General features: G+C 47.4%; 1 protein-coding gene across 1 annotated transcript; it reads left to right on the top strand.

Moving 5' to 3' along the window:
- The first annotated feature begins 2,285 nt into the window (after positions 1-2,285).
- LOC307208528 (uncharacterized protein) lies at positions 2,286-13,613 on the top strand. The gene is made up of 9 exons (XM_079963189.1): positions 2,286-2,639; positions 3,187-3,327; positions 3,649-3,723; positions 5,023-5,085; positions 6,907-7,083; positions 8,548-8,570; positions 9,567-9,679; positions 11,335-11,367; positions 11,988-13,613. The coding sequence occupies exons 1-9, from the start codon at positions 2,622-2,624 to the stop codon at positions 13,112-13,114; spliced, it is 1,770 nt and encodes a 589-aa protein (XP_079819315.1). The 5' UTR covers positions 2,286-2,621; the 3' UTR covers positions 13,115-13,613.
- Positions 13,614-13,848: the final 235 nt, after the last annotated feature.

Genomic DNA, 13,848 nt, shown 5'->3' with positions numbered 1-13,848 from the left:
GTATGTGGGTGTTGTTGCATGGCATTATGGGACACCATCATTATAAAATGGTGCTGTAGCTCTAGGTTCAAGCAAGAGGGCTGAAACGAAAGGTTTGGCTGATTATTTAAAATGGAATAGGTCCACTCTCCTTGCTTCCAGTGTTCTTCTCTCACCCTCATTTCACTCCCCTTCTCAGACAATTCCTTCTTCTTCAGGGAGCTCAAGCTGGCATACATGCTTCCCCCCTCCCCTGCTCATTTAAAATCTGCATATCGTTGCTAAAAGATGGGCTGTGTGATTCTTTTTTCTAATGAAACAAAGTTTTCTACTTTTTAAATCATTTGGAACCGTTCCCCCCCCCCCCTTTACTTTTACTCCCAGCGGATGGAGACTTGTTTACTGTAACAGCCAAAACTCTGAAAGTGAGATATTCGCTTATTTGAAAGTAAAACATTCCCTTATTTGCAAAGCTAAGTGTCTGTGATTTATTCTAATCTAAGTATTTTCATGGGAAACGTTTAAGGGCGGATGAGAGCAGATGTAAAATCTAACCCAAGTTTAGAGCAATCGGCCGTTGTGCCAACTCTGCTACGAGAGAGTAATTATCTTTTTCAAACCTCTTTCTCCAACAGTTAGGAGACCCTGCTTAGTGCCCTCCTAGAACTGCCATTCCAAAGCAGCTTAACATCACTCCCACTTCCCAGGGAACTGCAGGGCTTCACATATGGTTTTTACAGGAAGCAAAATATCAGTGTACTTGTGCATGTGATCTTGCAAAACATCTGCCTGTGTGTGTGACAGAGATCTTGCAAAATATCTGCCCTTGTGTGCCCATACACCGGGCCAGGCTCGGGTGGTGCTGTGGTCTAAACCATGAGCGTCTTGGGTTTGCTGATCAGAAGGTCAGCAGTTCGAATCCCCACGATGGAGTTGCTCTGTCACAGCTCCTGCCAACCTAGCAGTTCAAAAGCATGCCAGTACAAGTAGATAAATAGGTACTGCTGCAGCGGGGAAGGTAAACGGTGTTTCCATGCACTCTGGCACTCATTGCAGTCCTCCGTGCGTCAGTAGTGGTTTAGTCATGCTGGCCACATGGCCCGGAAAGCTGTCTTCAGACAAACACTGGCTCCCTCAGCCTGAAAGTGAGATGAGCGCTGCAACCCTATAGTTGGATTTGACTAGACTTAACCATCCAGGGGTCCCTTACCTTTTACCTTACACAGGGCCAGATATTTTCCAAGATCTCTCTCTGTCTCTCACACACACAAACATGGGCAGATATTTTGCAACATCATGTGTGCACACACAAGTTAAAACCTTCCTGTTAAAACCTAGAAGACAGTTTCTAGGAAGGTTTAGGAAAGATCTGAATGCCCACCGCATGCATTCTGAGGCTGTCCCTTTCAGGGCACCAAAAGCGAGTCCAATGTGCTAATTCCAGGAGCTGGGGCGAGAGGTTCCGGGGGGCACATTTGGGCCTCAAGCCTGAGGTTCCTACCCCTGATTTAAAATCCCTAGATGGACAGCAAGCTGTGTGTTTTAATAATGACAGAACAGGCAAAAAGTTAATTGTTCATACAGGCATAAGTCAGGAAAAATGAAATCTGTTCCCATGGTGGCATGGCCAAAGGCAAAATGGGCAGAGCAAGAAATGTAATTTTTACCGTTGCACAATAAGGGAGTTCAATTATCACCATCATCAAAAATTATTATTTATGTTGCCCACCTGATAAGGTTACCCCAGCTACTCTGGCAACAGCTTCCAATAAATTAAAACACTCCAACCTGCACTGGCACTGCAAGGAGAAGGTCAGGATGATGATGCCGGTAATGACGATATAAAATGAAAATGAATAGTTGAACAGTTGGATTATTTACAGGTAGGTAGCCATGTTGGTCTGCCGTAGTCGAAACAAAATAAAAAAAAATCCTTCCAGTAGCACCTTAGAGACCAACTAAGTCTGACCTTTCGTGTGCATGCACACTTCTTCAGATACACTGAAACAGAAGTCACCAGACCCTTATATATAGTGAGAGGATGGAGAGGGGTATTACTCAGAAGGATGGTGGGAATGGGTGATTGGCTGATCGGTGTGGTAAACCTGTTGAGGACTGTTAACGCCTGCAATTGATCTTAACAGGAAAAAGCAAATGGTGAGATGGCTAAAAATAGCTTTATCATGTATAATGAGATAAGAATCCAGTGTCTTTATTCAGACTTCTCTTTCCAGTCTATTTCTGAAATTATTTTGCAATAAGACAGCTACTTTGAGATCTTGTATAGAATTCAGTCTTGGGAAACTGAAGTGTTCTTCTACTGGTTTCTTTGTCTTGTGATTCCTGATGTCAGATTTATGTCCATTTATCCTTTGGCGTAGGGTTTGGCCTGTTTGTCCAATATAGAGAGCTGAAGGGCACTGTTGGCATTTGATGGATTATTGGCCTGATCCAGCAGCTTCTTATTTCCTGAACAGAAAGGATGTCTGAGAGGGCCTCCTGTTAAAAAAAGTATACAAAATAGCCGCTAGAGGGCTCTTTTCGTATTTTCTCCTTTCCTAAAATCCAGAGGCGTTTTGTGCTGCTTCTGAAATGGCCTCTCTGTGTTGTGAAATGCAACACCAAGAGGGGCTGGGCTTCCCATGAAGATGCTGTATCCGGTGAGAGAAATACAGGGAAGAGGGGAAATTTTTTCCAGGGGGGAAATGCACCGAAGATCAGGCAGGGAGAGCGCATAGTCCCTTTGCACTTGCCTTCGTCCAGGCCTTGGAGCAGATTTCAGAAGGGTTGGGGAGCATGAAGAGGCCACAATGGGAGATTTAAATAATTAGATGCTCTTGCTGATCTGGTTTTGACGCACAAATGCCTCAGTGGATCCCCCTCCGCCTCCAATCCGTTACAGCTACGGAGCAGAGAAACACTTTGCACAAGCTCAGAGGCGCCCTTGGGTGTCGTTCATCAAGGCACACCTTCCAGGGCTGAGCAGGGGGGAACTTGAAAGCAGTTGCCAGGGAGCTCACCCCCTGAAAGCCTCTATCAAATTTAAGGCATTGTCCAGATAATTTGTGCCCGGGGGATATAGGAAGCCCTGAACACATATTTTTCAGATGTCCCTTTTACAATGAGGCAGTAGAGAAGCCATTAACCCCCTGCTGGTGAGGCTTGCTGACCTCCCGGTAAAGCAAAAAGTCGATCTTCTCCTGTTAGGCAAAGACCACAAGACGACCCAGATTGTCGCCAGATTCTGCGCACAGATCTGTAGGCGCAGACCACCCCCTGATTCAATCTAGTTTTTTAAGAAAATTCCCAAACCCGGACCCACGGGTGACTTTGGGTCATTTCTCTAAGGTAGCCTGTTTTAAAGTTTTTATGTGTTTATATGCCTATCACACTTTTAAACTTAAAATCCATTGTTGTATATTGTTTTAAATGTTCGTTTTGCTATTGGAATTGTAGTTCCATTTGTGTTTCTCAAGCTGGTCTCTGACTGTAATAAATTTCATGTCATGTCAAGGCTTTGTCTGTTTTGGGAAGGGCTGTGGATCGGTGGCAGAGAACCTGGTTTGCATGCAGAAGGTCCCAGGTTCAGTCCCTGTGATTTCATGTTCCTCTGCCCCTTCATGTTCCTCTGCCCCTTCTGAATTCTCCAGCTGCTTCTCTTTGCTGCAGATCCGGGTGGTCCACCTTAGTTCACTCTGGAACTCCAACCCTGAAAGGACAATGACTGACCCAGAGGAAGCGCAGGTAGGGACCCACCAAACGCCTCCTTTTTCCTTCCCAGCAGTGGTGGCTGGCGCCCCTTGGGACAGGTAGGGCGGAAGACCAGGAGCCCAACAGTAGGTGGTGCCAGAGAGCCAGTGACCAGCAGAGCCAACTTAATTCAAATGTTCCAGTTACAGATAGGTAGCCGTGTTGGTCTGCCATAGTCAAAACAAAATAAAAAAATTCCTTCCAGTAGCACCTTAAAGACCAACTAAGTTAGTTCTTGGTATGAGCTGTATCTGAAGAAGTGTGCATGCACATGAAAGCTCATACCAAGAACTAACTTAGTTGGTCTTTAAGGTGCTACTGGAAGGAATTTTTTTATTTTGTTTTAATTCTAATGGTTTGTCCCCATCTTCCTCCTCTCTGCTAGAGGGCAAAACTGAAGACCAGCCTCCCTTAGTTCCTAGGAGTACATCTGAGATTTTATTATATTTGTCAGACGCTTTTCTGACAGAGTGACTCAAAGCCGCTCACATTAATTGTTATAAACAGTGCTTTTTTCTAAAAGAAATGTTTAGGGGTACAGTGGTACCTGGGTTAAGAACTTAATTTGTTCCGGAGGTTCGTTCTTAACCTGAAACTGTTCTTAACCTGAAGCACCAGTTTAGCTAATGGGGCCTCCTGCTACTGCCGCACCGCTGGAGCACAATTTCTGTTCTCATCCTGAAGCAAAGTTCTTAACCCGAGGTACTATTTCTGGGTTAGCGGAGTCTGTAACCTGAAGCGTCTGTAATCTGAAGTGTCTGTAACCCGAGGTTACCACTGTACTCTCATGTTGACTCAAGAAAATCACCATTTTATAGTTCAAATCGGGGGAAATAAATACAGTAAATGAACAAAAGTACAAAGATTCACAAAATGTTTAGGGGTATGCGTACCCCTGTGTCCTACCCTCCCTGAAAAAAGCACTGGTTATAAACAAACGAAGAGTACAGCTGTAGTCTATAATTAAAAAGGCAGGACTAACTGATCATGCCTCACAAGAGGGGCCACAATGCCACCTTTCAATGTATTTATTTTATTGTATTCATATCCCACCTTTTGCTGGTCCTTAAAGGTAACTGAAGATGGCACCAAGCATACAGTACCTCCCTGTGAAGAACATACCACAGGCTGGGGGTGGGGGCTCACCCATAGCTGTCAGTGTTTCCCCTTTTTTAAGGGAAATTCCCTTATTCCGAATAGGATTCCTCGCTAGAGTCTTTTCCCAGTGGACTATTTTAATCAGAGTGGTTTTAATGTTTCAAAAGGTGCCCGCTTTCATTCCTTTTGTTACAGGATCGCCTGGCAAGAGAAGGAGACATCAAAATCGAGGAGCAAAAGAGAAGCGAAGATCTGCTGGTAGGTATCTGTGAACCACCCACTAGAGTGGGAAAGAAAGAAATCATTAATTCATGGAACTCCCCGCCACATGATGGGGTGATGGTCATAGGCTTGAGTGGGTTTAAGAGTGGATAACACGAGTTCATGGGGACATAGGAAGCTGCCTTATAGTGAATCTGGCTATCTGTCATGGATGCTTTAGCTAAGATTCCTGCATTGGGGGGAGGGGGGGTTGGACTAGATGATCCTTGGGGTCCCTTCCAACTTTACAATTCTATGATTCTGTCAGTCAAACCAAATTGGTCCAGCTGCAGTGACTGGCAGCATTTCTCCAGGGCTCCAAGCAAGGAGTTCTTTCCCAGCCCTTTCTGGAGGTGCTGGGATTTGAATCTGGGACCTTCTATGTGCAGAGCAGTTGCTCTGCTACTGAGCTACAGCCCTTTTGGCGTAGGTGGGCAAGGTGGGCAGCCCCACCCACCTGTCAAAATGTCCTGTGGAAGGCCAGGCTCTGAGCCACTGGCTGGATCCTGTTCCCCTACCCCTGTGCTAAAACATGGCTTATCAAACTGTTGTTTATTTAAGCGTGGTTTGTTTCATCATCCGAAGCATGAATAAAAAGCATTGGTTATAGTTTGCCTTAGTCACGCCTGTGAACCTGCAGTTCCCTGAAAACAACACTTCCCCCAAAAGCCACTTTCCGAAACCTCAGAGCACTTTCAACAGCCCATCAGGATGCTATCCCACCTTGAGGTTCCTGCCAGCTGTTGAACAGATAATAATAATAATAATAATAATAATAATAATAATAATAATTAAAATAATAATAAAAGTAAAATTTTATTTATATCGGGTGGCGCTGTGGTCTAAACCACAGAGCCTAGGACTTGCCGATCAAAAGGTTGGTGGTGCGAATCCCCACGACGGGGTGAGCTCCCGTTGCTCGGTCCCTGCTCCTGCCAACCTAGCAGTTCGAAAGCACATCAAAGTGCAAGTAGATAAATAGGTACTGCTCCAGCGGGAAGGTAAACAGCGTTTCTGTGCGCTGCTCTGGTTCGCCAGAAGCGGCTTAGTCATGCTGGCCACGTGACCCAGAAGCTGTACGCCGGCTCCCTCGGCCAATAAAGCGAGATGAGCGCCGCAACCCCAGTCAGCCATGATTGGACCTAATGCTCAGGGGTCCCTTTACCTCCCCAGCCGAAGCTGGGGTCAGAGCGGCTAACAACAATAAAAGTAACACAGCATTCTAAAATCAATTCATTCTAAAATCAATTCAAAATCAAATTAATGGCAACCATTGGGCTAGAGTTCTGTGAGGATTACCAGAGGAGGGGGTCAGACTGTGCCTTGGCCAAAGGCCTGGTGGAACAGCTCTGTCTTGCAGGCCCTGTGGAAAGATGTCAAGTCCCGCAGGGCCCTAGTCTCTTGTGACAGAGCGTTCCACCAGATCGGTGCCACAGCCAAAAAAGCCCTGGCTCTGGTTGAGGCCAGCCTAACCTCTCTGTGGCCCGGGACCTCCAAGATGTTTTTGTTTGAAGACCATAAGGTCCTCCATGGGACATACCAGGAGAGGCGGTCCCATAGGTACGAGGGTCCTTCCAGTGGCTCCAGCAGAAGCAGAGGCAGCTGCCTTGTAGTTCACTGGTCCACCCAGCTCAGTATTGTCTACACGCGCTGGCAGCAGCTCTGGTTGGCCACTGTGAGAACAGGATGCTGGACTAGATGGGTCTTTGGCCTGATCCAGCATGCCTGGTCAACGCTCATAGGCCTAGGGATTCTCTGATCTGTGGGATCTCCTCCTAAGCTCACCGTCCTCCTTTCTATCATCTTCTCTTCTGGCAGAGAGAGATCGAAGCAGAGAGGATGAAGATTGTCAAAGAGTGGAAGGAGATGCACCAGGTTCTAGATGAACAGCAGCAGGTCCTGCTGAGCTGGCTAAAGAACGAGGTTCTCCAAGTCTCCAGGGAAACCTCCCTCCACAGTGAACCAGGAAGGGAAAAGGCACAGCAGCCGTTGCTGGTAGGAAGAGTGTTGCAAAAATAAGGTTGTAGTGAAAATAATGTTGCATTGCCCAACAATGCTCCTGCTGTTGATTAACAGCATACCTGAGGCCCAGTATACCTGAAGGAGCATCTCAACCCTCAGCCCAGCCCTCAGCCCAGACACTGAGGTCCAGCACCGAGGGCCTTCTGGCAGTTCCCTCGCTGCGAGAAGTGAGGTTACAGGGAACCAGACAGAGGGCCTTCTCAGTGGTGGCGCCCGTCCTGTGGAACACCCTCCCATCAGATGTCAAGGAAATAAAAAACTACAGTGGTACCTCGGGTTACAGACGCTTCAGGTTACAGACTTTGCTAACCCAGAAATAGTACCTCGGGTTAAGAACTTTGCTTCAGGATGAGAACAGAAATTGCATGGTTGTGGTACGGCGGCAGCGGAAGGCCCCTATTAGCTAAAGTGGTGCCTCAGGTTAAGAACAGTTTCAGGTTAAGAACGGACCTCTGGAACGAATTAAGTACTTTTAGGAGACATCTGAGGGCAGCCCTGTTTAGGGAAGTTTGTCATGTTTGATGTTTTATGGTGTTTTTAATATTCTGTTGGGAGCTGCCCAAAGTGACTAGGGAAACCCAGCCAGATGGGTGGGGTATAAATTATTATTATTATTATTATTATTATTATTATTATTATTATTATTATTTGATTATAGCAAAGTGAAGAAGTGGGTTCAGATCCTGCCCTCCCCTAATGGGCCATTTCTGACAGGAGGACATAGTTAGCATGACACCAGGTGAAACATTTTCTTTTGCCCATACCAGCCAGGCAGCGTAGGGTGTTCAAAGTCAGGGGTGCAGTTATCTGTCCCAGACCTGGTGTCATGTAAGGAAAACAGCCTTGGAGGCAAAATTAGGACCCCTCTGACTGACGGTTGAATCTGCCATGAACATGCTGGCTGTAATATGCAGTGTTTTCTTCCTGTTTGTTTCTGATCAAGTTTTAGGCTGCGTGCACACAGTATCTTTAAAGCACATTCAAAGCACATTTCCGCTCTCAATGAATTCTGGGCGGTGCAGTTAACCCCTCAGAGGGGTACAATTGCTAGGTACACTTAACAAACTACAGTACAGTAGTACCTCAGGGTAAGAACTTAATTCGTTCCAGAGGTCCGTACTTAACCTGAAACTGTTCTTAACCTGAAGCACCACTTTAGCTAATGGGGCCTCCTGCTGCTGCTGCGCTGCCGGAGCACGATTTCTGTTCTCATGCTGAAGCAAAGTTCTTAATCTGAGGTACTATTTCTGGGTTAGCGGCATGTGTAACCTGAAGCGTATGTAACCTGAAGCGTATGTAACCCGAGGTACCACTGTACCTGTCATTCTTTGAGAGAAAGAATTGGCTTCAAATGGCTCTGCCTGTCATGCGCAGCAGAACAAGAATCTTCTCTGATAAACTCCATTAACTGTTCTTTTCATCTTTTCTTTATTGCAGAGTTTACACAGCACCAGCCGCAGGTGAGCTCTGAATTCAATTTTACTCGCTCCTCCTATTGGGCAGCAATCTTCTCTGAGCTATGAGGTGCTGGGATCAGTGGGTGGGGGAAGGAATTTGAGGGAGAGCCCACTTTTTTGAGGTTCTTATACCGGGGGCAGCCAACATGATTTCCTTCAGATGCTGTGGCACTCCAGCTCCCACCATCCCTGACCATTGACTGTGCTGATTGTGGGCTCATGGGAGTTGGAGTACAATGGCATCTTCCTGACTACCAGCTGTACTATAAATTGAAAGCAGTATCATCACACTTTAAGCAGTAATTGCTCCCCCTTCCCAAAGCATCCTGGGAATTCTAGAAGCTTCAATCTTTATTTATTTAATTTTTTTATTAAAGATTTTCTTGATTTACAGAAGTATGTGTAATGTCTGTCGTATTTTTTCCATGTAACATTTTTACAAATCAGTTTCATTTGTTGAGACATTAGGAAGAAAGGGGGGGGGGGAAGATGGGTGGTGGTGGGGTCGGGTGGCGGTGTTTCTATTTTGTTTAATGTATGTAGGGTTTGGTGTCAGTGTTGCTTGTGACGGTTCTCTGCTGTTCACTTGTGTTCCTTTGGTGGTGAGAGAGGTTGGGGTTGGCCTAGGGTGTGGTTGTTTGTTTGTGATTGGCTGTGGTGATCTTTGTTTTTGTGTGTGAGTGGAGTGGGTGGGTGTTTTGGGTCAGGTTAGCCATATTGATTTGTATGCTGTTGGTGGATTATTGTCATTGTCTTGTTGGGCTGTGTATGTGATAAAGGGGAGCCATACCGGGGTAAAGGTGTCTTCTTCTGTTTGTCCCCGTGTCAGTTTCAGTTTGTTGGTTAATTTTTCTAGTAGGGCTGTTTCCCATACTATTTGGTAAGCTTCAATCTTTATATCAGTGTGAATCGTTTGGCCTGATACAACAGGGCAGTTCATTGATGTTTAGCCTTCTCTTCCTCCAACAGCGACACCTATTCTTTCTTTCTTTTTCACAGAGATGATCCATTCTTCCCGAAACCACAGCCGGGTTTGGGGGAGCTGGAGCAGAGGCTGAGCGATTTCTCCCACAAAAGGGCTGCTTTGCTGGAAACGCTGCTGGCATTCAAAGGTGAAGAAGGATTTTGATTTGGTTGCCCCCTTGCATGTGTTCCATTCCCCCCAACAGTAAAGTTGAGCTCAAAGCAGGTCGTGATAATAAGAAGGTTTTCAAAACCTAGCAAACAGCATTTTCATCCATGTAATAGCATCTTTTAAAAAATGACATATACCGTATTTTTCGCCCTATAGGACGCACTTTTTCCCCTCCAAAAATGAAGGGGAAATGTGTGTGCGTCCTATGGGGCGAATGCAGGCTTTCGCTGAAGGCTGGAGAGCGAGAGGCTTTGGTGCGCACCGACCCCTCTCGCTCTCCAGGCTCCAGGAAGCTATCCGCAAGCCTTGTGTGCCCGGGGTAACTCCCCCCGGCGCGCAGGGCTTGTGGGCGGCAGCCGGGAGCACGGAGCACGGGGCGCCCTCCAGAGGATGCCCCGTGCTTCGCGCAGGTGTCCGCAAGCCTTGCGCTCCCGGGGGAACTCCCCCCGGCGCGCAGGGCTTGCGGGCGGCAGCCGGCAGCGCGGAGCACGGGGCGCCCTCCAGAGGATGCCCCGTGCTTCGCGCAGGTGTCCGCAAGCCTGCCGCCCGGCGCGCATGGCGCCCTGAAGCAGAGCGCCCCGCACGCCAGACAGACATCGGCCAGCCCCACAAGCTCGGGGGACAGCGGGGAGGCGCAGCGCCGCCATCCCACTGTTCCCCGACCTGGTTTGGGGGGGGAAATAAAGGGAATTTTTTTTTCCTTTATTTCCCCCTCCCCCAAAAAAGTAGGTGCGTCCTATGGGACGGAGCGTCCTATGGGACGAAAAATACGGTAAGTACAGTGGTACCTTGGGTTACATACGCTTCAGGTTACAGACTCCGCTAACCCAGAAATAGTGCTTCAGGTTAAGAACTTTGCTTCAGAATAAGAACAGAAATTGGGCTCCGGCGGCACGGCAGCAGCAGGAGGCCCCATTAGCTAAAGTGGTGCTTCAGGTTGAGAACAGTTTCAGGTTAAGAACGGACCTCCGGAATGAATTAAGTACTTAACCTGAGGTACCACTGTAAAGTGAAAAGAAACAGTTCACAGTTGTATCCCGTGTCAGCCATATGCAAAGAAGACCCGCTGGAATTAATGCAAAGGGCTAAGGCCCCTTCTGCACTGTATATTTAAAGCTGTATCATACCACTTGAAGTAAGCATGGCTTTCCCCAAAGATGCTTGGGAAGTGTAGTTTGCTAAGGGTTCTGAGAGTTGTTGGGGCACCCCTGTTTACCTCACAGAGTTACAACTCCCAGAGTTCTCTGGGAAGAGAAGATTGATTGTTCAATCACACCCTGAGAACTGTTGTCTGCTGTTTGTCTGTCACCATGCCACAGATGGCGAAGGGTGTGGAGAGGTTCTTCTCCTTTATGTCCTTCAGGGCAGTTATCCTCGACTGCTTTCAATACTGTTTGTGCCTGAAAAGGTTTTAAGACAGACCTACTGACCTGTTTCCAATCTGAGCGTGTTCCCTAACTTCCTGTTAAAATCTTGTAACTGTTTATACCGCACATGATCCGGTTTAAATTTTTTGTCCAGCTTTCGTTGCCCCCCAAAACCCCCACCAGCAAGTCTGAAGGGGTGCTGAGAGAGAAAGAGGGGAAACTGCAAAATGGTGCAGGCTGTTAATTGTCTAATTTCCTTCCCTAGAAAATCTGCATCTGGAGTTGAAGAAGAACGGAGGTACATGTCCACTTTAACACGCACACGCACACACACACACACACACACATATATAATTTTTTAAATATCGATACAAGATGCTCTCAGTTATATTTTCGACACTGATTGACAGTCGTTCTCCTGGGTTTCAGACAGTGAGTCTTGAAGTATAGGTGGGTTCCCATGAGGCAAGACACAGTGATCACAGCAAGAACCTTTATTGAACTACATTATCAGATAACAGGGGCAAAGCAACTGCTTATATACATTTGTGAAGGCCTTGGCCACTCCCACTCCCAACGTGATTGGCTGTCTAAACTTCCAAGCTGCAAATCATGAGAGTTTAAGGGCCAATGGCAGAGGCCCAAATCCGGAATTGTTCTGTGATTGGATATCATGTATCAAATCAGAACACAGGAGCTCAGAGTCTTTAGTCCAGACTCAAGCTCAGGCAAACACTGACCACTGAATACATAACAAGTCTCTCTCAGCCCGACTTAGGAATGCCCTTGGGGACTGAAATTGGGACCTCGTGCATTCAAAGTAGTTGGTCTGCTTACAGCCTTTTGCCATAATGATTTCAATCACACAATCAATCAGATTTTGCTGCATAACAGTATCCAACTTGCTTTTCTCTCTAGCAGGAGAAGGGCAGGTGAGCAAAATGGAGGATGAGAAACTTCCTGAATCGGAAGCAGCTTCTGAGGGTGAACATGGCTCAGAAAGAGAGCAGAGGAAGTGTCTGGACAAAGGGGAGGCGGGAAAATCTGTTCCCTGTGAAGAAAACAACTGTGACCTTGATGGGCACAAAATTCAGCCAAGAACGCAACAGGTCAAGAAGCAGAAGGTGTGTGGCTTGTGCAGGAAGAGCTTCAGCCAGAGGTCAAACCTTATCACACACCAGAGAACCCACACGGGCGAGAAGCCGTACAAGTGCGCAGATTGCGGGAAGACCTTCCGCTTCCGCTCCAACCTCATTACGCACGAGAGGATCCACACAGGGGAGAAGCCCTTCAAGTGCCCGCTTTGCGGGAAGGGCTTCAGCAACCAGTCGGGCCTCTTCAGCCACAAAGGGACTCATCAGGAAGAGAAGCCATACAAGTGTGCTGAGTGCGGCAAGGGCTTCAGCAGGAGACCGGGCCTCATTGTCCATGAGAGAATCCACACAGGGGACAAGCCGTACAAGTGCCCCGACTGCGGGAGAAACTTCAGCCAGATTTCGGGCCTGATCGCGCACAAGCGGAGCCACACGAAGGAGAAGCCGTTCAGATGCGTGGTTTGCGACAGGTGCTTCAGCCATGCCTCTCGCCTCGCTCTGCACGAGGTGACCCACATGGAGCAGAAGGCGTTTGAGTGCCTGGACTGCGGGGAAAGCTTTGGCCGGAAGCTGAACCTCACTGCGCACCGCCGGAACCACACGGGGGAGACATCGTACGAGTGCGCGTACTGCAGGAAGCGCTTCAGCCAGCGGCCAAGCCTGCGTGCCCACGAAAGGACCCACTTGAAGAAGCTCTACCCATGCGCTGAATGCGGGAAGAGCTTCCGGAGCAGCTCCAACCTCAAGTCCCACAAAAGGACCCACATCGGAGACAAGCCCTACAAGTGCTCAGCGTGTGGGAAAAGCTTCAAGTGGAGCTCCAACCTCATTGCCCACGAAAGGGCTCACACAGGAGCAAAGCCTTACAGGTGCTCAGACTGCGGGAAAAGCTTCAAAGGGAGCTCAGATCTTAGTAGACATCAGAGAATCCACACAGGAGAGAACTTGTGAGCAACCCAGTTATTAGGAAAATGTCTTTTAAATAAATAGTGGTTTTGCATAGCACTCTTTGTTCCCTGTTTGAGGGGGTTGTTGTTGTTGTTGTTGTTGCTGCTGCTGCTGCTGCTGCTGCTGCTGCTGCTGACAGGCATATGTGAGTGTTGGTGTATGTCATTATGGGATGCCATCATTATAAAATGGTGCTGTAGCTCTAGGTTCAAGCAAGAGGGCTGAAACTAAAAGTTTGGCTGATTATTTAAAATGGATTATGTGCTGACATTGACAATGTTGTCTTCAGAATTTTACATAGCAGGAGATAAGTATACGAATACAAAGCAAGGTGCAGATTAAGTTTTGTTCCCACCCAGGGGACACAGTTTACACAAAGGGGAAAGTCATTCCAAATTCCAGGTGGCACGTTAAATGCATTTGTTACATACAGAGAGAAGCGATTTAATTTATGCAGTCTTGAAACATTGGAATAAAGGCATTTTTTCACAATTGTGCAGCATGAATGGATTGTTTCCTTTATTTGACAGCGTTTAATACGAAGAAGAGTTTGGATTTAATATCCCGCTTTATCACTACCCGAAGGAGTCTCAAAGCGGCTCACATTCCCCTTTCCCTTCCTCCCCCACAACAAACACTCTGTGAGGTGAGTGGGGCTGAGAGACTTCAGAGAAGTGTGACTGGCCCAAGGTCACCCAGCAGCTGCAGGTGGAGGAGCGGAGACGCGAACACGGTTC

This window comes from Podarcis cretensis, assembly GCF_951804945.1.
Source record: "Podarcis cretensis genome assembly, chromosome: 2".
NCBI classification, from domain to species: Eukaryota; Metazoa; Chordata; class Lepidosauria; order Squamata; family Lacertidae; genus Podarcis; species Podarcis cretensis.
This window is presented reverse-complemented; position numbering and strand designations above follow the sequence as displayed.

What these genes read in the sequence shown, in the direction of transcription:
- LOC307208528 (XM_079963189.1), top strand. An exon ending in CTGACCCAGAGGAAGCGCAG is followed by an intron (nt 3,724 to 5,022) that starts GTAGGGACCCAC and finishes CTTTTGTTACAG; the next exon opens with GATCGCCTGGCAAGAGAAGG. An exon ending in GGAGTTGAAGAAGAACGGAG is followed by an intron (nt 11,368 to 11,987) that starts GTACATGTCCAC and finishes TTTTCTCTCTAG; the next exon opens with CAGGAGAAGGGCAGGTGAGC.